This window comes from Podarcis vaucheri, assembly GCF_965113315.1.
Source record: "Podarcis vaucheri genome assembly, chromosome: 15".
In the NCBI taxonomy this organism is placed as follows: Eukaryota; Metazoa; Chordata; class Lepidosauria; order Squamata; family Lacertidae; genus Podarcis; species Podarcis vaucheri.
Genome location: NC_138753.1, coordinates 9,462,727 through 9,486,232, shown reverse-complemented (window position 1 = coordinate 9,486,232; position 23,506 = coordinate 9,462,727). Strand labels below are relative to the sequence as shown.

Here is a 23,506-nt window from a genome sequence, read left to right as displayed (position 1 = left end):
CTCATCATCAAACCTTTTATTGGCATCACATACAAACATCCATAGTAAATCAATACAGAATTACCACCTCCCCTTCATTTGTCAAATGAAAAGAGGCAAAAAAAATCTAACATTACATCTCTAGGTCTCCGGGGAGATCAGGCGTCTGCAATGTGTTTCTGCGACAAAAAACCAAATAAAGATATTTAGCCACTAATTTGGTGAGCTCCTGATCATTCCCCAGTAATAGAAAATGTATGACCTCCAACTCTGGTTTCCATTTGGGAATGCAGCGTTGTTCTAGAAACTGCTGGCGGAGATCAGCATATAGTTTACATTTAAGAACCATGTGAGTAAGAGTTTCCATCAGGTGATCTTCACAGGGGCAAATTCTTTCTACTTCCTCCATTCCCGAGAACCCACCCCAAAGGAGGTTTGATGGGTTTGAATTAAACCTGGCCATCAAAAATGCCCTTCTTTCTTGAGGGATAAGCAGAAATTCAAGATAATTATAATTAGTTTCATGTGCCCAAGAAAGCTGAAAGTAAAGAGGGGAACATGTTTTCTCTGCTGCTGCTGTTAGTTCCTGGCATTCAATGTCCCACAACCTAGTTTTTATTATAGCCTTAGCAGATGGTGGAGGCATCGATCACAAAAGTTCCATTGACAGTCCAAGGTGCTGTATCTTTATGTTAAACTGTTGTAGCCCTGGGGAAAGAAAGGGGTCTGACAAGACCACCAAAGAAAGGATCTTTATCTAATGTGGGGTAGATGTTTAACCAACATAGAAGAAATCTTGCCCAGGCAACGGTCTCTACCTTGTGTTGACCTCCCTCTAGACACAAGGCTGCATAGGGTACACAACGTGGGACAGCAAAAATCTTAAAAAGGAAAGCTGCCTGCACTAGTTCTACCAGTTGGGTAAACCCTGGCAGCCAGACTGGAATTCCATAGAGCAACTGAGCTATTATTTTGGTGTTGAGGACCTTGAGGGCAGAGGGGATATGCGAATTACCTCTTGTTATGAAAAATCACATTATGGCCTGCATAGACATCTTACTGGCATTCGCCGCCGTTGCACGGTGCGAGGACCATAGAAGCCTATGATGGAATGTAATTCCCAGATAGTTAAATTCAAATACCTGCTGGATGGGTTTTCCACCAAGTACCCAGCTATAGCTCTTGCATGAATTCCCAAAAACCATTATTTTGGTTTTATCAAAGTTCATGCACAATTTCATTCTGGACAGATAGTCAATACAGGAATTTAACAATTGTTTTAGGCCAATTCTTGCCCATAAAAGCAAAACCATGTCATCTGCGTATAGGAGAATGGGGATGCTTGATGCATTGAGTTTTGGGTTATCCACCTGTTTTAGTGAAGAAGTGAGGTCATTAAGAAAAAGATTAAAAAGAGAGGGAGCGAGTTCACAGCCCTGCTTTACTCCTCTGTTTATAATGACAGGATCTGTCATTACATTCCCTGGTGTTGTTCTTATATGACAGGTGTTCTTTGTATAAAGCTTTTTGATCAAGTATAGTAATCTAGGTTCTAGGCCCACTGTCTCCAATTTGGTCCATAACAGCCCCCTGTCAATAGTGTCCAAAGAAGCCTTGATATCTAGGAAGGCCACATAAAGACATTCTTTATGAAGCTGCATATACTTAGCGGCTAAGTGAGATTTCCCTGGCCTAAGCCCTGCATGCTCTTGGACCTATGATGTTATTTTCATCAAGCCAAGTAGTTAGTTTATTTAGCAGATGTTTAGCGCACAATTTCCCAATGTTTGACAATAGACATTGGCCGATAGTTGGATGGCAGCTTTTTGTCACGCTTTTTAAAGATTGGGATAATTATAGATTGCTGCCATGAGTTAGGCATGATACCAGCTCTATCTATCACAGTGAATAGATCCGCTAGTATCAGAGCCCACCACTCTGACTTGGCTTTGATCAATTCAGAGGGAATACCATCAGGGCTGGCAGCCTTTCCTGCTTTCATCTGATCAATTAAACTTGTAACTTCAGTAATGGAGACAGGGGGCCACTCATTCGCAAAAGTAAAAATGGCATGGTCCTGACTTTTCCAAGATGGTGGCCAAGACAGCAGCCTAGGCAGAGCTCCTGCCTTCAATAAAGCTTTTAAGTAGTTTTTAGCTACTTCCTGATTCTAATTTCACATTTTTAACGTCTTACTGGCTGTCTCATCGCCTCTCCTTGTTTTTAGTTTATTGTTTTATTGTTTTACCGCTCAACCTGATTTACCACAACAATGAACGCCCGATGAAACCTGCCTCTGTGACTGACTTGCAGTTTTGTCTACTGACTAAAATTTTCCATCCCCAGTTCAGAAACCGAACAAATTGTAAGTAACGAGGATTGTTTTGGATTGTTCCGGGGGTCTTGACCCTGCCCTGATGCCCAAGAAAAAGCAGTTCTGTGCCAAGCTACTTGACCAGATCCAAATCTAAACAACTAAGTTTGACTGACTTCTCGGAATGGATAACTCCCAAAATAGCAAAGGGGCTACTGATGATGGGCTAGGAACAAGCTCGGAAGTCCAAACAGCGGAGGGAGATAATCTCCATGGCGGTGACAAACAATCCCTAGATAGTTCCAATCCCCAGCAGTTAGACAGTGAATGGGAAGATCCCCCCAAACAGCTAAAAGGCCTTAGATCACAAGGTTCAAAGAAAAACAGACCTACAGGAAAGCCCACAAAGATTAAAGCAACCCAAGCAGCTCAGAGTAACAGCCCATACCGCCACTCAAATAACATCTCAAAAGCTAACTAATCTGCCTGGAGCAACAGAGGAGTTATTTACTGGACAATTGTTAAGCTTGATTGGTGAGCAAAGCCTTCTCACTGGAAGGTCTCTAGCGTTGATCGTCTGGAAGTTGGAGAGCATTGAGGATTGTGTGGCGAGGGGTCAGAAGGAGGCGAGCCTGGTGCGGTCCCCTGAACCCCAGAGGAAGAATGCTGAGAATGCTCAACCAAGCAGGCTGGAGCCCTTCAATTCTTCAAGGAAGAGCAGCCAAGATGCTCAGACAAAATTCTGGCCCTGGAACGTGACCAATGGCCCACACCCCACTAGAAAGTGTTTGCAGTTGGATCAGATAGTTTTGATCATCCAAAATAATTAGGAGAACAAAGGGTGCTGGATTACCAGACCAAGAGTTTGTTCTTCCTTATCTGATCTACTGTGATTAGACATAGGCTCTTTGGAGCTAAAAATGATAGAAAAATTGCCAAGCCACCCAAACGTAATAAAACTGCTTCTCAAATTTCATAGCCATGCCATTGCCCTGCTGCTTCCCAAAATGTGCGTCTTTTTAAGTCGATTTCACATTTCAATTAGAAGGGTGTTTGCAGACTTAGACGCTGTGCCTTTATTTCTGTGTGTGTCACACACCCCTACATTCACAGAACGGTGCAAAAATAAAAATAAAACAAGTAGGAATTTAATTTTAAAAAATCAAAATTACAACATAGAAAGCAACATCTTAAAAACAAACAGTACAAAAATAGGAAAACTTGTCAAAGCCCTACTACTCCCCTCCGAAATATTGGTAGGAGTCAGGTCCTTACTTCTTGTTTAAAATACGAAATGGAAACATGCACCTCAGTGGAGAGTTGCATATACTCAGAGCCCTGCCCCAGATCCCAGACCTCCTATCTCATCCAAAAAAGGAACCAACGGGAAGGCCTCATTTGCCGATCTAAAGAGATGAACAGATCGGTAAGGGAGAATGAGCTCTTTCAAATCCTTAGGGGTCCCAGGTAATTTAGGTCTTAACTCAATGTAACCACCTTGGATGACACCTTGGGTGTCATCAGCATTATTTTCTGACACCTCAAACCAAATCCTTCAATGACTGCTTCCAGCAACTTCATATAAATAATAAAAAACTGGTTACAAGACACTCCTCTATACATTAGGACCATCCAGAGTCTCCTTTGCAAATGTTCCTGCTATCTGAGGTACTGTGTGTGGTCATATGATCTAGACCAGCATTCACCCACTTGGTGCCTTCCAAATGTTTTGTTGACTGCAACTCATCACCTGTGGCCATTGGCCATTCCAGCCAGGGGCTAATGATTGTTGGGAGTCTGAAACACCCAAATGGCACCAAGATGGTGAAGGCTGATCTAGTTGCTTCTTGGCAGTGATATGGCAGTTATGAACTTCCTACCCCAAGAATTTCCCTTGGCAACTTCTTTCAGCCTTTTGAAGGCAGAATGAAAACCTTTCCACTTCAGAGAGCTTTTAGCAGAGTTGCAAAGCTGGCTTAAACTCTCTTCTCTGGTGTTTTAAGAACAATGGACAAGCAGGGAGCTAAGATGAGAATGGTTCAATTGAACCTCTCTTCAAATTGGCCTGAAATAAATCAAACAAAGCTAACATGCATCACCAGAGTTAAGGCCACCTGGAACCTAAGACTATTTACTACAGAGGTCCCAGTACAATAACTGTTGGAAGGGAGTGCCTTCTGGCCCAGAATCTGCTCCTTGTTGGATGGAGCAGAGATCATGAAGCATCTGCATCTCTAAATGTCAACGAGAGAATGAGAATATCCCCATTCTTAAAGTCAATTTGCGCTACAATTGGTTTTCCCCCTTTATTTACTTTTTTTTAAATTGCTCATGCTTTCTCTTTCTCTCTCTCTCTCTCTCCCCCCCCCCCATATATGAAGGCCCTTAGTTTAATTATTCAGTGGAACAAATATAACTCATTCGCAGGGACTGAAAATTTTGGGCTTTCCCTGTGATGGAGGTGTGTGTGTCCCAATTCACAATCACATTAAACCTTAGTTTATTTTAAACTATGTTTTAAGATGAACAAGCAAATCATGCTTCACTCCTTTCTTCATTTTTCTAGGGAGGAAATAAAACACAGAGACATTAGACATGAACCAGCACTACTAACAAGCCATGACAGCAAGCCAAGAACAAACCTTGGTTTAACATTATGGTTAGGAGAGAAAAATCCCTGAGTGCTGACTCACACTTTAGCATCAAGCCAGCCTCTGGTTTGCTTGCTCCCTGGTGCACTGAAGAAAAGAACAGGGAAGCAGCAGCCCTGGGACTATTGAACAACATGCACCACCAGAACATTACTGGTTCACTTCAACTCAGAGTTTAAGAACTGCATTGCATTGGCTTGGCAGGTTTAGATCTAACAGGATGCATAAGTCTAATCTAAGCTGTGGTTTAAAGCAGGTGAAAGAAAACTGTGGCCCTTCATATGTTGCTGGACTCCCAACTCCCAATATCTTGCTGGAGGTTGGGAGTCCAACAACATCCAGAGGCTCACAGGTTAGCAACCTCTGGTTTAAAACAACACGAGTATTGGCCTTTCTACTACTCATTTACTATTGCTTTTTATAATGACTAGGTCATGGGTAGGCAAACTAAGGCCCAGGGGCCAGATCAGGCCTAACTGCCTTCTAAATCCGGCCCACGGACAGTCCGGGAATCAGCGTGTTTTTACACAAGTAGAATGCGCCCTATTATTTAAAATGCATCTCTGGGTTATTTGTGGGGCATGGGAATTCGTTAATTTTTTCCCCTTCAAAATATAGTCCCGCTCCCCACAAAATCTGAAGGACAGTGGGCCAGCCCCCTGCTGACAAAGTCTGCTGACCCCTGAACTAGGTTCATAGGAGGGTGCCAACAGACTTGCAAAAAAACCACCAACTCACTTATCATATACAAGTTAGAGGAACATTAATCAAATAGCATCTTCACAGCTGTGTCCTCCTGTCATGCAAGTAACATGCACACGAGGAAGTCAGCCAAACCTGCACTGCACTGGCCTGACATCTTCAGATGCACCCTTGCTGCGCAGTAACAGGATGCACAAGTTCCTTGTGTTTGTTGTTGCTCTGCAACGTCACACCTGCTAATTTGAGGCAGCCCCACCCATACCAGATGGAACAAGAACAAAATGAATCTCTCAAATATATAAATGGCTAACAAGCCAACTTGTTAACTCTGAGAGCCAGTGTGGTGTAGTGGGTTAGAGTATCAAATTAGGATTTTGGAGATCAGGGTTCAAATACCCACTTGGCCACAAAGTTCACTGGGGACCTTGGGGACCAGTCACTGCCTCTTAGCTTACCTTACCTTATCTCATAGGGTTGGTTTTGATGATTAAATGGGTGCCAGAACCGTGTATACCACCTTGAGCTCCTTGGAGAAAAGGTGGGATATGCATTCAATAAAATAAAATTAAAAAATGAGGGAGCCTTGACTGTCACTTTGGGGACTTCGTTGTCCTTGTTTTGGCTATATCACCAAGTTGCACACAGGTGTTGCTGGTCTACAGGGGCATTTTCATTGCCAAGTGTTAACAGACATGGGCTAGAATAATAATATTCATTTACAGAGGTGATTGCCAAACAGAACCAGCGGTCAGGGAAGATGGGAATTGTGGTCCCAAAACAGCTGGAGGGCCAAGTTTGGTCATCACTGATTTACAGGGTCAAAATCAAACGTTGGAAGTACTTTACAGACATTTTCAAGTATTCCTTAAAATACTGGACTAGTCTATAGGCTGGTTATCTCTCATCCCAAATTGCAGGAAGGGGAATAAGAGCCTATGGGGGAGCTGCTTGCCTAAGGTGTGCTCATTGCTGAATTGGTCTAATAAATCCCACCTTATATCTGTATCTGCTCACAGCAGGGTTGACTAAATTCTGCAAGGCTTGGAGGCAATCACTATTTCTTAAAACGAAAGACCAGGAAACAGAAGTTAACCTTGATACACAGCATCACCAATCCCAGGAAGAGCAGTGTAAGGGGTTCTGCAGTTATGGAGCACGTGCACTTACACACTGTGATAACATAACACAGCCCAAAGAGATGCAGCAACGAACTGTTATGCCTGTTCTTTACATGCAGCAAAAATGAAGTGGCAGAATGGACTATTTTCATTTCAGATTGCGGCCAGATCAATTTCTGAATGCTTCGCTGTATTAAAAAATGCTCTGAAATCAAAAAACTAATACCACAGGGTATCCCTGGTACCTGGTACCCTGGTACCCCAGGTAACTTTTACCTGGAAGACACTTAGCACACAGGAGAGCAATGAGAAGTGGCATTTCCTCCCACCTCATTCTCCTGCATGCCATGACTCCAGTTCAACTCCTGAAAACAATTTTAGTTTCTGTTACAAGCAAAAGTGTGGGCAGGCTATTCAACCACACCTTCACTAAAATGCTGTAGTCATCAGAGGCACTGTGCAGGCTAGGAGTCACCTTCCCTTGTAAACAGGTATGTGGGTGTGGATGTAAAAATACACTAATTTGTGGAAGGCACAGAACTTTGTTTCTCCTTTTAAACAAAATCTTGCAGAGATAGTGTTGAAAGTGTGGGTACAAGGCTTCAGGCTCTGCATAGCGTTCTGCTCCTCCTCATGACTGCCAGCAGAACCATTACTAGACGATGTTTTTAATCAATGAAATCAATCGTGGAGATATAAATTCAGCATTTGTCACATAATTTGTCATCCTATTTGCAGATGTTATGCAGTTAAAACTTCAGAACACACAGTCTTTATTCCAACCATTTGCAGTTGTTTTTGAGCTACCATGTGACCAAGAATGAGCAAAGCAAGAAGTCAATTTAACAGCAGCAGACATCACAATGCTGGCACATGCTCCAGAGATTAGCATGCATGTCAGTGCAAGCATCAGATATTGACCCCTGCAGTGATGAGGACAAAAGAGACACCCTTGTTCTAACAGATGGTGCTCTGACAGTCAAGGTAGACTGTGGCCTAAATGAAAGGGACCTGGCATTTACTTGGCTGGCTGAAGCTGGACAATATTTGTCAGCAGATCAGTTAGCAATTAACTGACCAGTTAACTGTTCAAATACTGCTGAAAGGTCACCTTGCCAGCATTAGAGGTTTGCTTAACATACAGTGTTAAGTTCTTGTAAGTATCTTAACAGGAGTATCAAATAATTTTGTCTACCGCCCAACTCATGCACAAAGAGAAAAGCAGTGCTCTTTGTGAGCAAGTGCTCTTAGCCTCAGTGAATCCTTATCTTGCTTATTCAGTTAATAGAACTCAAACATATTCTACTCACTAAATGCTCTCCTTGGAATATGCAAGCCAACTCTGCCCAAAACCCCCCCAAATACAGAAATATGTGCACCAGCAACTGCAATAGATGTACATTTACGGAAAATAAACCCTTCCTCAAGAGAGCATTACAATTATTTATTCTTATCACAAACTTTTGTTAGCAATATAGAAACCATATTTTGCAGACTGGGACTGGGTATATTATAGCCATACAGTGGTGCCCCGCCAGACGAAATTAATTCGTTCCGTGAGTTTTTTCGTCTAGCGAATTTTCCGTCTTGCAAAGCACGGTGTCAGAAAAGTTTTGGAAAAGCTTCAAAAATCACCAAAAACCTCAAAAAAGGCTACCACACCGCGTTCTATGAGTTGCTCCTCGAAGTCAAGTCGCAACTGTATTAACGGTGTTAAGAAAAAGGAAACTTGCAAAAAACGCAAGACGTTTTCGTCTTGCAAAGCAAGCCCACAGGGAAATTCGTCTTGCGAAGCAGCTCAAAAACCGCAAAACCCTTTCGTCTAGCGAGTTTTTCGTCTTGCGAGGCATTCGTCTTGCGGGGCACCACTGTACTTTGAAAACTGTAACAGTTCCTACCCATTTTCAGGCCCAACTGAGAAGAGCTGGTTTTGACCTGTAAAGCCCTTCGCAGGTCAGGACTGGGAACGTTAAGAAACATCTCCCTCCATATATTATCTAACAGGTGCTTTCCCCACCCAAGGTCTTTCCAGTAGTGGCACCCCTGTTGTGGTACGCTCTCCACAGAAGTTCCACCTGGCACCTTTCTTACTGTCCTTTCAGCAGCAAGTAAAGAAAGACCTTCTTACTTTCCTGTGCTTTTTAGATGTCATTTTAATCCTGCATTTATAACTTTGAAGCTTTTAAGATAAATTTGGTATTCAAGTTAGAACAGGCATAGGCAAACTTGGCCCTCCAGATGTTTTTGGGACTACAACTCCCATCATCCCTGACCACTGGTTCTGTTAGCTAGGTTTGATGGGAGTTGTAGTCCCAAAACATCTGGAGGGCTGAGACTTCCGGGTTAGCGCCTCCGGGAGGAATCCGCTTCGTGGAAATCAGGGTCTGGACCACCACGGCGAGGCGGAGACCCATTAAAAACCACAGGCGGGAGAAGCCTGTGGACGTGGGATTCGGCTGGCACCTTTTGCGCCTCCCCTACTCGCGGGGAAACCCGGTTTCGGGGATCCGGAGCGACGTGGGGTGAGCGGCGCGGTGCTTCGAATCGACTGCTCTTTTCATGGAGTGAAGCTGCATTGCTGTTGCCGGAAAGCGTTGACTTTGTCCTGTGGACAATTGGACTTTAAACAACTACCCGTGAGTAGAACGGAAAATTGGATTATTAAATATCTTAATTTGGCACCGAAGCGGGAAGGTTCCAAACAGGAAGTCCGCCTTCCGCTTTTGTAAATAGATTGAAGCAAAGACATTGCAAGCTAAAGTCTGCAAAGTCTTTTGTAAAGGATTAAACCTCCATCGGCTAAAATTACTAAACCCCCCTTGGAAGCAGGAGAAGAGGGGGAGAAACTTCAGATTGTTTAAGCCTGCAGGAGAGAGAGTGAAGAAAGATAAATTACCACCGTTTTGAACCTGGGAACGGGCTGCCAGGAAGCAACTTTTTGGGAAAGTTCATTGACTGTGAATAAAACGTATGTTGACAGATAGTCAAATAAGAGAAACATATTGATTCCAATGTTTCCTTTTGCACTTAAAAGGAGCAAAATATCTGAAAATCGAAAATAACTTTGTTGCTGGACCTGCTTGTAAAAGGATGGATACAAATAGAAATTGTTTCCCCTAGAGGGAACTTTTGAAACTGTTGCAGGAGTGGATCTGGGGAATTCTCCTGCTGCAGAGATTAAAGACCGTGAGAATTAGACATTGACCTTGGACAAGAATGTGGACAGAAGAAGCCTTAGTGATTGCTTTTTGCAAGACAAGTGCCTTATTGGAACAGCTTCATGAGAAGACGGATGTGATGATTACTAAAATTGACAATTTTGGACAAAAAATGACTGATTTGGGACAAAAAGTGAATATTTATACAGAAACTACTCAGGAACCGACCCAGGAATCTGTTTTGACATGGCAAGCTGTGGAGAAGATAAAGGAGGAGGTTGTTGTTGAACCTCAAGTAATACAAGTGGAGAGAGCCTCGGCCTTGTATGAACATAAGCTGTTGTTTTTGATGACCGAATCTGGAGAAAGCCAGATTTGGAGAGATGGAGTCCCACTTGGATTGGAGAAGGAAAGTTGGATAGATCCCCTTATGCAAGGACGTTTTGACTTTTGGAATCTGGTTTTGGGCCAGGAGGAGATTGGAGTGGTGGGGGCCTTCAACTGTGGAGGGATTTTGAAACATGCTCTGAAATATCCTTTGGATTTTAGTTCTGACTATGGAGAATGGGCTGACCTGTCGAGAAGGGATAAAGACATTGTTAGGTTGGAGTCTCCCTGAGATCTACTCCTCAGTGCTAAAGGAAGGAAATTAAGAACAAGATCAGCAGAAGACAAAGTAAAGTGCAGGTATAAACATGAAGAAGATCTGCAGAAGGGACATGGAAGAGAGTTAAGAGCCTCGGACAGAAGGTCACCAGGTTGATGGACTATATGGAATGGATAGAAAGGACTGACAGAACCCGAGACCAGGGAGAAGAGACGGTGGATGAAGATTGGAAAAAAGTTTAAAAATTTATTTAGAGAAATACTGTAAAATTAATGAGTGTTAGAAAAATGTTGGAATGAAACTATACGGCTTTAGTAGAAATGTTATAAGGAGTTATGTACAAATAAGTTTTAGGGTTTTTTATGGTAAGATAAGGTTAAAATAAATTAAGACAATTAAATGACAGAAAATGGTGAAAGATGGAAAGGATTTGCTGAAATAATTAATAACTAGAATACAAAAAAGGGAGGTGTGAGGTCGATGAAACAAGTTAATGAAAGATAAAGATATGGAAATAGTGGATGGGTTTTTAATTGTTTTTGTTTTTATTTTTGCTTTGATGTATTGTGTGCTTTGTTCTTTTTTATATGTATTGATTTGTATTGTTTAATTTCTTTTTTCTCTTTTACTTTTTTCTGTAATCTTAAATTTTCAATAAATATCATTTTTTTATAAAAAAAAAAGAGTTTGCTTATGCCTGAGTTAGAATAAAACAATTAATTTTGTAAACAGTCCTATCACTATAGCTGAAGTGTGGGGTGAAAATATTTAGAAATAAAAACATATTAGATATTGTACAAGCAAAACACTCATGTTCCAGACCACAATCTCACAATATAAAAAACCTGGAGCAAATGACAGGCAGATAGGGAAGAAAAGCAGGGAGTCAGGAATGTACTCAGTCTTAACTGTATAGGTTTCTGACAGGTCTGTGTTTCTTTTTATAAAGAATGTATGTCCAACCAATCAAGGGCACTAAGGATGGTCTACAATAAAACAAAAATTTCATCCTAATACATATTAACAGCATCGACAATCATTAGAACAGCAGCAGGAGGAACAAAATGCTCAGTCCAGATTGAAGACTTGGCAAAGACAGCCCTCTGAGCAGTAAAAATAAACCTGAAAAGAACTGGGCTTGCCACCGATTTCTTGTAAGGACCTTCTGTAGCATGAGTAAGGAACCTCCAGAATGTGAGGTAACTGGGTCCCAATTTGGCCTGCAAGGCAGTTTCTCCCAAGCCATTCCCACCTGTCCCACTCCTGATATCCCATGGCATCAACTGTGGAACAGCCCACAACCACAGCTTCAAAGTTAACACAAGCATATCAGACAGGTGCTTACAAAGCCTGCCAAGTTGAGTAGGAAGATTTTTTTTCCCCCAGAATACAAATTCCATCCTATTCCCACCCATCTCCCAAAAAAAACAAATTAACATCATGGCCAGCACACTGCTTAGCTCCAGAATTTGGAGGATCCCACAAAATTACTAAACCCATTTCTTCATTCTTGCTTTGTGGCCAGATCTATTTTTTTAATTATTTTTTAAAAACTGTCTAGTGCATTCTTATTAAGATGCCCACAGAAAGCTTTAAAATTGGTTAAGAAAACATGATCGTGTCCGATCCATAACAGCCAACTGAAAGCAAGGTAAGATTAATATTCTTGAGCTACTTACAGTTCATCTCGTTGCCTCTGTGACAGCACCATTGTGGCTGTGATGTCAAGTTAACGTGATTCAGCTGTCTCCTCCTCGTCAAGCAGCTTGGGATTCTGGGATCCACAATTCAGTCTGCCACAAAGTGGCTTCAACCCAAAGGACAATGTGTCTCCACAAGTAAACTCTACCAAGCAGACCGGATGCATTCAACAAGGAAGATTCATTCCATCTAGAAAATGCAAGAGTTTGTGCAATTATTGCTATGAACAACTTCGGCAACACTGAAGTACTGACTACTCATTAGACAAATGTTATTTTTATTTATTTGTTGAAAACATTTATAAACTGCTTAATAAGTTTTTTAAAAAAACTCTTATGCAGTGTACAATATTCTATTAAAAGACAATTACAGCCTATAGCTAATAAAACATAAAAGCATCTAACACACAGCTAATAAAACATAGTTAATAAAACATAAAAGCATCTAACACAGAAAAAACAGTAAGTTCAAACACATTAAACAGGGGCTGATTCTATACCGGGGCAGAAAAGTAAGTCTTGTTGGTAGAAGCTGGGAAAATTAAGGGTTGCATATAATTTGGTCATCCATCGTAACAAAGAGAAAAGCAACAACTATGCAGAGTGCAGAAAATGTAATACAGTGGTGCCTCGCAAGACGAAAATAATTCGTTCCGCGAGTCTTTTCGTCTTGCGAAGCACGGTCTGTCGCAACTGCGCCTCTTCAAGCGGCTTTTTAAAAAAAGCGCAAGACGTTTTTGTCTTGCGAAGCAAGCCCATAGGGAAATTCGTCTAGCGAAGCAACGCAAAACCGAAAAACCCTTTCGTCTAGCGAGGCATTCGTCTTGCGGGGCACCACTGTAAATACGTTTGTAATTCCACTAGGGTCGGCCTTTAGAATGGGGACCAACCTTTAGCTCCATCCTGCCATATGAAATTCACTGTTTTATTTTTACTACAGGTGCCCACCTTGCTCCTCATCCTCTTTCTTTCTCTCAGTTTGTGGACACATGCCAAACTTTATATTGGCTTTGTACTGGTTTAATGACTTGATGAGGTGCAAATTAGTTTGCTAGAGACCCTTAGTTCCCTTCCCACAGAACATCAGTTCCAGGCAGGGGTCTCCAAGAAGAAGAAACAACTGTAAAAACAGTCAGTCCTATAGCATAAAAATGTTCTCTCTTCCTCTTAAAATATTTTTAAAACTGAAAACAGTATTGACAACACTAATACAAGTCAATACAAATTAGGGAGCAGCCAAAACCCAGTGAACTACAGACAACAGTCCAATAACATTATTACTACACTCAACATACAAAAAATTAACAGGCAGGTTACAGAGTACCATAGTGACCCAAGAACTCAAGTCATTTCTTTCTGTACTCAGAGTTAACGGCTATGATTGAACACTTATCCACTTCTTTACGGGGTACAGACAGGACAGCTGAATCAATAGAGCATAAGACTCAATCTCAGGGCCATGGATTCAACCCTCTGTGGGTAAAAAAAGATTCCTGTATTGCAGGGGGTTGGACTAGATTACCCTTGTGATTCCTTTCAACTGTACGATTCTATGATTCTATGAAAAGGCATTTACTTTTACATTATTTTTTTATGTTGTCACTGTCTCTCCTACAAAATCTGAAGCCTTGATGACACCAGAATGGCAGGGTTACTTTGCCAAACTGCCACACACTCAATCCACAGAACCTCTCCAAGGCCAATCCTACAAAAACAACTATCAATGAAACATTTAAAGAGAGAATTGTGATTGTCACGGGGATGATTAGCTGCTTGTGCTTAAAATAGTGCCCCTTCAGAGTTTGTGCGACCCCACAAACCTCTGTGTGTGACAGAGCTCCTCAGACATGTCTGCTCTAGTCACTTGTAGAGTCCGACAGTGGCTGTCTGCGGAAGCGCTTCCAGCAAAGAAGTTCCTTAACGGAAACGCGTCTCCTGGACTCACGACGTGACAGCTTCCGGCGAAGCATAGGTCTCCCTGCAGTTGCTTCTGACACCTCCCCGCTATTTTCGCTCGAAGTGTCTCTCACCCCTTTCTCTCCCCTTCTGCTTCCTGCCTGGGCTGCTGCGTCTCTCTCAGCATTACTGAGATCCTCCTCCAGAGACCCCGCGCTCCCCCTACTGGTCCCTGCTTTAGCTGTTGACTCTCTCCCAGTCTCTGGGAGCCCTACCACTTCCCTTTCCTCCGATGTCAGTTCCCTGACATCCACCTCCCCTCCAGGGCCCCCCTCTCCCCCGCCCCTACTCTCTCCTCTGGGCGGTGAGGAGCTGAAACCCCTAAAAGAATCCTCCTCATCTTCCGACGTCTCGAACATTTCCCTCCATCGGTCTTCTTCTTCGTCGGTGGTGGCGAAGTATTCCCTCCGGAACCTCGCCACTGGCTGGGGTTTCCGAGGGAATCTCTGATGAAAAGTTTCAATCAAAACCTCGTCATCTACATCCTCTGCCCTGACCCAGGTGTTTTCCGACTCCGGCTCCCCTTCCCACATTACCAAATACTCTACTTGCTCTCCCCTCCACCTGGAATCGAGAATCTCCGCTACATGGTAGCTGTGTTCTTTTTCCTCCATAGCTGGTCCCCTATTGACCCTCCCCTCTCTGTCCCCTATATACGGTGACAGCAATGATCTGTGGAACACTGGATGCAACTTCATGTGGTTAGGTAACCGGAGTCTGAAAGCCACTGGGTTGACCCGTTGCGTGACTTCAAATGGGCCCAGTCTTTTGGGTCTTAACTTCTTACAACCTCCTTTAAATGGTAACCCTTGGGTGGACAACCACACCTGATCCCCCACCCTAATGCTTTCTCCTTCCCTTCTGGTTTTGTCTGCCTGCCTCTTATATTCCTCCTTCGCCCTGTTTAAATTAAGTTGGAGCTGGCGATGGATCGCTTCCATTTCTTCAACGAACTGTTCTGCGGCTGGAACGCTCCAGTTCTCCCCCTCCCCCCCCTGGGAAGGCTCGGGGATGACACCCGTGATTGGCCAAAAAAGGGCTCATTCCCGTGGACACGTTCTCCGCATTGTTATAGGCAAATTCTGCCAACGCCAGCTTCTCCACCCAATCATTCTCTCTGTCATTCACATAACACCTCAAATATTGCTGGAGGACACCATTAGCTCTTTCCGCCTGCCCGTTGGTGTCTGGATGACGGGCAGTTGAGAAATTCACCTCTACATGCAATAAGCTCATGAGCTTCCTCCAGAACCTGGAAGTAAATTGTTTCCCTCGGTCCGAAACCACCCTCAAGGGGGCACCATGCAATCTAAACACATTTTCCACAAACAATTTAGCGGTTTCTTCTGCTGTGACCGCATGTGAGCAGGCTATAAAGTGGGCCATCTTGGTTAACAGGTCTACCACAACCATAATGGCTGTCTTCCCTTTGGACCTGGGCAGATCAGTCATAAAATCTATTGCCACTGCCTCCCATGGTCTATCCGGCGTGGGTAGTGGTTCTAATAAACCTGCCGGTGCCCGCCTCTCCCCCTTGGCTCGTTGACATCGGTCACACCCTCTCACATACTCCCGCACATCTTCCCTGACCTTGGGCCACCAGAATTCCCTGGTAACCAGCCACATGGTTTTGTGTTGCCCAAAATGCCCTGCTGTGGGGCTATCGTGCAGTTGCTTGAGTACCTTTTCCCTCAATTCTCCTTCAGGTACGTATAACGCTCCCTTGTAGTACAACGCCCCGTTTCTCTCCTCAAAACCCCCGGGTTTGTCTCCCTCCCTCCTGAGACCCCTGAGTTTGTCCTGGGCATATTCATCCTGCACCGTTCCCTCTATCAGTTCCCTTAGCCCCACCAGTGCCGCCCCACACACCCAGCGATCCTCGGGAATGACATGGGTCTCTTCGGGTGCACCCTCTCCCTCCAAATATTCAGGTTTGCGTGATAGAGCGTCCGCCCTAACGTTCTCCTGGCCTGGTACGTAACAAATCTCAAAGTTAAATTTGGAGAACTCCTGGGCCCATCTCAACTGCCGTTGGTTGAGCACTCGCGCAGTTCTCCAATACTCTAGATTCTTATGGTCCGTGCGTACTTGCACCTTCTGTTGTGCACCAATTAGTAGGTGCCTCCATCTCCGGAAGGCCTCATAAATCGCAAGAAGTTCCCGGTCATACACCGTGTAGTTTCTCTCCGATTTGTTCAGCTTTCGCGAAAAGAAGGCACACGGTCGCCACTCGGACCCCTCCTTCCCTGGCTGCAGAAGAAGCACCGCCCCTATGGCTCTGTCAGAAGCGTCTGTTTCGACCCTCAGCTTTTTTTGTAAATCCACATGTAGAAGTTGTTCGTCAGAGGCGAAGGCCTTTTTCAGTTCCTCAAACGCTCGCTCCGCCTCCCCCGTCCAAACAAACTTCTTTTTGCTGCTGAGACAGTCCGTGATGGGCGCCGTCAGGTGAGCGAAGTTTCGGATGAACTTACGATAAAAGTTTCCAAACCCTAGGAACCTCTGCACATCCTTCTTAGTCTTGGGGGTTTTCCATTCCAGCACCGCCTGAACCTTGCCGGGGTCCATGGCCAACCCCTTGTCTGACAAGCGGTACCCCAGGAATTCCACCTCCTTGGTATGAAACTGACACTTCTCCAGTTTCACCCACAGTCTGTTGGCATGCAGCCTGCTCAACACTTCTCTGACGTCTCTCACATGTTGCTTCTCATTCTCCGAATACACCAACACGTCATCTAAGAAGGCCACGCAATTCTTGTAGAGCAAAGGCCCCAGTACATGGTTCATAAAGGCTTGAAAACACGCGGAGCCTGCTTGTAATCCAAAAGGCATAACGAGATATTCAAATGCCCCCAAAGGGGTGAACATGGTGGTCTTCCATTCATCCCCTTTCCTTATACGTATCAGGTTGTACGCCCCCCTTAGGTCCAGCTTTGTAAAAATCTTTCCTTTTCGCACCCTGGTCAAAATATCATCAATCCTGGGCATAGGAAAAGCCACCGGCTCTGTTACTGCATTTAGGGCCCGAAAGTCACATACCAGTCTCGGCTTGTCCGTGTTCTTTTTATCCACAAAAAACACTGGGCTACCCCCCGCTGCCTTGGACTCTCTGATGAAGCCTCTCTTCAGGTTCTTGTCAATGAACGCTCGCAACTCCTGCATCTCCCTGTCTGACATGGCATACAACCTGCCTACAGGAAGCTGTGCTCCAGGGAGTAAATTGATCTGGCAATCAAAGGGCCTATGCGGGGGTAGTTGGTCAGCTTCCTTCTCGCTGAACACGTCGCTGAGATCAGCATACTGTGATGGCACCTTCCCCTTCTCCATCACTTCCGTCCCTGCTAGGGTGGCCTGGGCCCCTGCTGACCCCTTTTCCCCCCTGCAGTGTTCTAAGCAATGTGCGGAACCGAAGGAAACCACTCTTTGATGCCAGCCCACCAGCGGATCATGTAGGGCTAGCCAGCTCATTCCCAAAATAATGGGAGCGCCTCCCAAGGTGGCCACATTAAACGCTATCAGTTCTGTGTGCCTTGCCACCCTCATTATCATTGGGATGGTCTGCAAGCTGACGCCTCCTCCCAACAGTTCTCTGCCATCGATCGTGGTCACCTGCAGGGGGTTGCTTAAGGGGATAGTCTGTATCTGGTGTTCAGCCGCAAACTCCTTGCTCATGAAATTGCAGGAGCTGCCTGAGTCCAACAGCGCCTTTATTTTTAGGGGGTGTCCATTTTGCAACTCTAGCGACACTTCAATCACTAGAGCAGGTCGAGGAGCTTCTGGCACTGGCACTTGGGAAAGGGGCACTTTCACTGCTCTTTGGCCTGGCTGCAGTGCCCTGCTGGCAACCAGGCGTTGGCTTTTACCTGCTCCGTTTCTCCCTGCTCTTCCCCCTCAACAGTTCCCACCATCCCTTGCCATTCCTTCCTCTGGGGGCAGACTCTGGCAAAGTGGCCTGGCTGTTGGCAGAGATAGCATTTCCGGGGTCCCTTTCCCTCCTTCTTCGCCCCCTCACTGGGCTTTGAAACTGCGCACGCGCGGGCTGTTCCGATTTCCATCGGCTCTGCCGGCGGGAAAGCTGGCTCAGGAATGTCTGGAATGCGTAACTCCTTCCAACGTTCCCCTCTCCCTTCCCGCCTCTCCAAGGCTCTTGCCTCCTGGCGCGCTCCAATGGTCAGCGCAGATTTGGTCAGCTGATCCATAGACACCGCCCTGGGGCTCCTGGCCAGCTCGTCTTTCACAGCTGAAGAAAGACCTTCTTCAAATAGCATCTGAATGGGTGCTGCCGATAAATCCCACCCCAATCTGTGAATCAGCATGGTAAATTCAGTCCAGTACTCACGGACAGATCTGCTTCCCTGCTTGCAAGCCATTAGCTGTCTGCGCACTCCCCCCTCCTCAATATCGCTGGAGAACATGATATCCATTGCACGAAAGAATTTCATAGCGTCCTTCAGGATATCGTTGTGTGTTGCCATCAGGGGCCGAACCCAGTCCCGCGCCCCCTTCTCAAGATGCCCAATTACGAAAGCAACTCGGGATTCCTCATCAGGGAACTCATCAAACTGCACATTCAGGGCATATTGCATTTCAGTCCTAAAGGCATGGTAATCCTTGGGGTCCCCCCCAAACTTCTGCACTAATCCTGGTACCTTTCTGGGGAACTGAGTGGTTCTCCCCTTCTTGTCTGCATCTTGAGCCCTCCTCTCCTCGAGCCTCGCCGTCTGCAGCGCAAGTTGGACCTCCAATGCTCGGTATCTGTCTTCCAAGCTTGGACCAGCTCCACCCCCTGCGGCTCCGGCTCCTGCTGGGTCGCTCATGATGCCTTCTCCTGCACAGGCAGCGTACAGAGACTGTCGGACTGCTGTCACGGGGATGATTAGCTGCTTGTGCTTAAAATAGTGCCCCTTCAGAGTTTGTGCGACCCCACAAACCTCTGTGTGTGACAGAGCTCCTCAGACATGTCTGCTCTAGTCACTTGTAGAGTCCGACAGTGGCTGTCTGCGGAAGCGCTTCCAGCAAAGAAGTTCCTTAACGGAAACGCGTCTCCTGGACTCACGACGTGACAGCTTCCGGCGAAGCATAGGTCTCCCTGCAGTTGCTTCTGACACCTCCCCGCTATTTTCGCTCGAAGTGTCTCTCACCCCTTTCTCTCCCCTTCTGCTTCCTGCCTGGGCTGCTGCGTCTCTCTCAGCATTACTGAGATCCTCCTCCAGAGACCCCGCGCTCCCCCTACTGGTCCCTGCTTTAGCTGTTGACTCTCTCCCAGTCTCTGGGAGCCCTACCACTTCCCTTTCCTCCGATGTCAGTTCCCTGACAGTGATCATCAACTATTTTCAGGTAATCAAGTGCAGCAAAGAGTTTAAAACACCAGACTGAAGTGGTACAACTCAAGACACAGGTTTACTACACACCTCAATGAAACTAGTCCATACCAACTTTCCTTGGTGGTATAAAGGTGGCATTTTGGGGAGAAGAGTTTAATGCAGTGCTTTTTTGCTTTAAAAAAATGTTTAGGGGTACTCTCATTTTCCTACTCATATTGAAACACTGCCCCTCAATGAGGCCAAACTTAGATTGACAAAATGTTTAGGGGTATGCATACCCACGTGTAAATCACTGGTTTAATGCATAGCAATATTCAAGCAACAGCACAACAAAATGATTTTTGAAAAAAAGAAAACACAACCGTATCTACACAAAGTGTTAACTTTGCCATGAGCTCACTAGATGGCTTTACGTACCCCATATGCATTAGGATAATACTGACCCACCTAAAGCTCTGCCTAAATGCTATTCTTAAAATGATCAATGAGGAAGGAAGAGCTGCTCAATATCAACTTGAGATACTTTGTGCATCCTGTTTTAAGTATATAGTCAGCTTGTGAAGTAAGCCCACAACTTACGCGGGGCTTACATTCCAGGATCTCGCCTAAAGCCAAAATTGCATATACAGTGGTACCTCAGGTTACATACGCTTCAGGTTACAGACTCCACTAACCCAGAAATAGTGCTTCAGGTTAAGAACTTTGCTTCAGGATGAGAACAGAAAATGTGCTCCGGCGGCGCAGCAGCAGCAGAAGGCCCTAAAGTGGTGCTTCAGGTTAAGAACAGTTTCAGGTTAAGAACAGACCTCCAGAACGAATTAAGTACTTAACCCGAGGTACCACTGTAGTCAAAACACATTGGGTTCAATGGCATGTGGGATTGCCAAAGTCTTTTTTCTGCAGGCACCTGCCCCCCCCTTTAAATTACCAAGCACATGAAGCTGAATGTGCACAAGTTAAATGCCAGTAAGTTGCACGCTTACTGTATCTACATAGTTTTTCATAAAACTTGGCTATCAAACTAGAGTTGGTAAATATGAAACACTTGAGATTTTTCCTGGAATTCTGCACACAGAAAGCAATTCAGCTCAAGAATTTTAGCATTCTTTTACAGATGCTAACTTCATTAGAGTTCTCATTGGCACTACTTTGGAGACCCTTATTTTATTCCCCAAATATGAGAAGTCATGAACATATAAAGATTCTTAGCAGAGCTTGCATGGGATGGGATGGACTCTTTCACCTATGATAACAATTTGCTATCATTTTAGGAGTCAGACAGAATATTATTTGTTGTTGTTGACCTCACAGACACACACACACAGTGCCTCTTCTCTCAACTGGCATCATTCCGCTGCTGCAGTTCTCAGCGAGGACAGATGTGCCATTCCGACAAAGAGCTGCCTCTATGATCTTAGAAGGAATCCAAGTACTGCAGGTGTTGCTGCTGTGTAAACAGCAGTGTCGTCATCCTGCACAGTGCCAGAAGCACTGCCTGGTTGTTATGTATGTACTCTGACAAGAAGTTCTGCATGCCACAAGTCACTAGTAGCAACCAAAGCTACAAAGGCAATCGAAATAAATTAGATCCAGGAAAAGAGGTCAAAGCGCATTAAAAACAAACTCCTACCAGATACCATTTGTAGCCTCCCTGTTTTAAAAGAACCGCCAGAAGGATCTACCATATCCACTCATTGCTTTCACTACCTGGGCCAGGTCAGGTGGTCCCTCCCCAGGATTTTGGAACCAACTGCCTATAAGAACAGCAACTATCTGCTGTGAGGATGACTGTATCAACTGGGCCCCTGAGAACCTACCTGCAGCAGTGGGAGGAATAAGTCACTGGCCTATGCAGCTAGGCTGAACAGGCCCCACCCTGTAAGGGAGCCTTTCCCAACACAGTGCCCTTCAGATGTTTTAGACTGCAACTCCTACCAGCCCCAGGCAACATCTGTCAGGGAAGGTGGTTGTAAAGTCAACAACTTCTGTCTGCATTAGAGTCACTTCCAAGATGGTGTGACTCATTAAGACCTAATTTGTTTTTGACTATAAGCAGCTCGTTTCCCTTCAAGCTGGTCATTGCAAGAACTTTTTATCAGGAGCCTGATGTCATTTTTCTCTTCCCTCTCCATCACTTTATTCTTTTGTGTCACATCTTTTCAGATTCTAAGCCTGAAGTTAGGGACTGTGTTGTTTTTATTACTTACTCTTAAGCCATTCTTTCTCAAGAAAGGGGTATAAATGCTGTGACTAGTAAGTATTTCCCCAAAATCACAAACAAGAAAGTCTGGAAGTCTGCATCATAATTCTGAAACAGAAGCAGAAAGAATGTCTGCCATAATTTATGCACATTAAACCAGTCTACACTTAAGAACTAATGCATGACTCCTACTGAATTCCATCTGATCATCCTAAATTTCTCATTTTTCTACATGAGGAGGAGGACTAGAAGAATGCTTATAAGCTGGAGGTTGGAATTCTAATGGCAGCAAATCAATACTTTGTTGGGATACTAACAGTCTCAAACCGAATCCAATATTACTTGACTCCAAAGGGATTTACATTGTCTTGAACAACAGCCACTCTTGCTGAAGAATAAACTGCATTTGAAATTAAGGAGGCTTTCAAAATGAAGAGTCAGCAGTTTTAAAAAGATGCACATCAATTTTATGAGCTTAAGCAGCTTTTTTGATCCTACCGGATATTCTGCACTCCATGCCAAGCAGAGTAAGACCACCATCCAGTGATATTCTTTAATCTTTTTGCAAGGTGCTTCTTAAACTTGAAGCAAATCTATTTCAACCTTCATTCTAAACATAGAGCTGGAGAGGTTATTGTAAGTCACAGAATCCAACCCATGCTAGATTTGGCCTAGCCAGGGAGGACCCCCCAAAATCAGTTGTTTTCATAGAATCATAGAGTTGGAAGAGACCACAAGGGCCATCGAGTCCAACCCCCTGCCAAGCAGGAAACACCATCAGAGCACTCCTGACATATGGTTGTCAAGCCTCTGCTTAAAGACCTCCAAAGTAGGAGACTCCACCACACTCCTTGGCAGCAAATTCCACTGTCGAACAGCTCTTACTGTCAGGAAGTTCTTCCTAATGTTTAGGTGGAATCTTCTTTCTTGTAGTTTGGATCCATTGCTCCGTGTCTGCTTCTCTGGAGCAGCAGAAAACAACCTTTCTCTATGTGACATCCTTTTATATATTTGAACATGGCTATCATATCACCCCTTAACCTCCTCTTCTCCAGGCTAAACATGCCCAGCTCCCTTAGCCGTTCCTCATAAGGCATCGTTTCCAGGCCTTTGACCATTTTGGTTGCCCTCCTCTGGACATGTTCCAGTTTGTCAGTGTCCTTCTTGAATTGTGGTGCCCAGAACTGGACACAGTACTCCAGGTGAGGTCTGACCAGAGCAGAATACAGTGGCATTATTACTTCCCTTGATCTAGATGCTATACTCCTATTGATGCAGTCCAGAATTGCATTGGCTTTTTTAGCTGCCGCGTCGCACTGTTGGCTCATGTCAAGTTTGTGGTCAACCAAGACTCCTAGATCCTTTTCACATGTACTGCTCTCAAGCCAGGTGTCACCCATCTTGTATTTGTGCCTCTCATTTTTTTTGCCCAAGTGCAATACTTTACATTTCTCCCTGTAAAAAGTTTTAACTCCTTTCTCTCTGTCAGAGGCCCAAGCAAAGAACCTTGCACTCAAAGACCTGCCACAACCTTCCATATTTCATTATCACCATGGTTAAGATAGAGGATCCATCAAAATCAAGTTGTAATCGCCCTACAACAGTATACCTAAATGAAATATCCTCTTCTGCCTCTAAGTAAAGTGGTTGGGGGGAAAAACAACGTGAGTTGAGTTAAAAAAACAATGGTGAGTTAAATGGCACTTATGTGCATGCATGTTTCCTTGTCCTCTTCAAATGGGATCATTCCTCAGGATAGCTGAACAAGTACGTACAAAGCACAACAAAAAATGGCTTTCC

At 44.6% G+C, this 23,506-nt stretch overlaps 1 protein-coding gene across 2 annotated transcripts in view; it reads right to left on the bottom strand.

The window, feature by feature from the left end:
* PAFAH1B1 (platelet activating factor acetylhydrolase 1b regulatory subunit 1) overlaps positions 1-23,506 on the bottom strand; it is a 63,711-nt gene that overhangs the window by 20,003 nt on the left and 20,202 nt on the right. Inside the window, exons 2-3 of one of the 2 annotated variants that reach the window (XM_082201294.1) lie at positions 12,209-12,419; positions 117-158 (exon numbers count right to left, since the gene is read on the bottom strand). In XM_082201294.1, the coding sequence (XP_082057420.1) occupies positions 117-158; positions 12,209-12,240 (74 nt within the window). In that variant the 5' untranslated portion in view covers positions 12,241-12,419. The remainder of the gene's footprint in view (positions 1-116; positions 159-12,208; positions 12,420-23,506) is intronic. The other variant, XM_082201295.1, reaches the window with a different exon arrangement.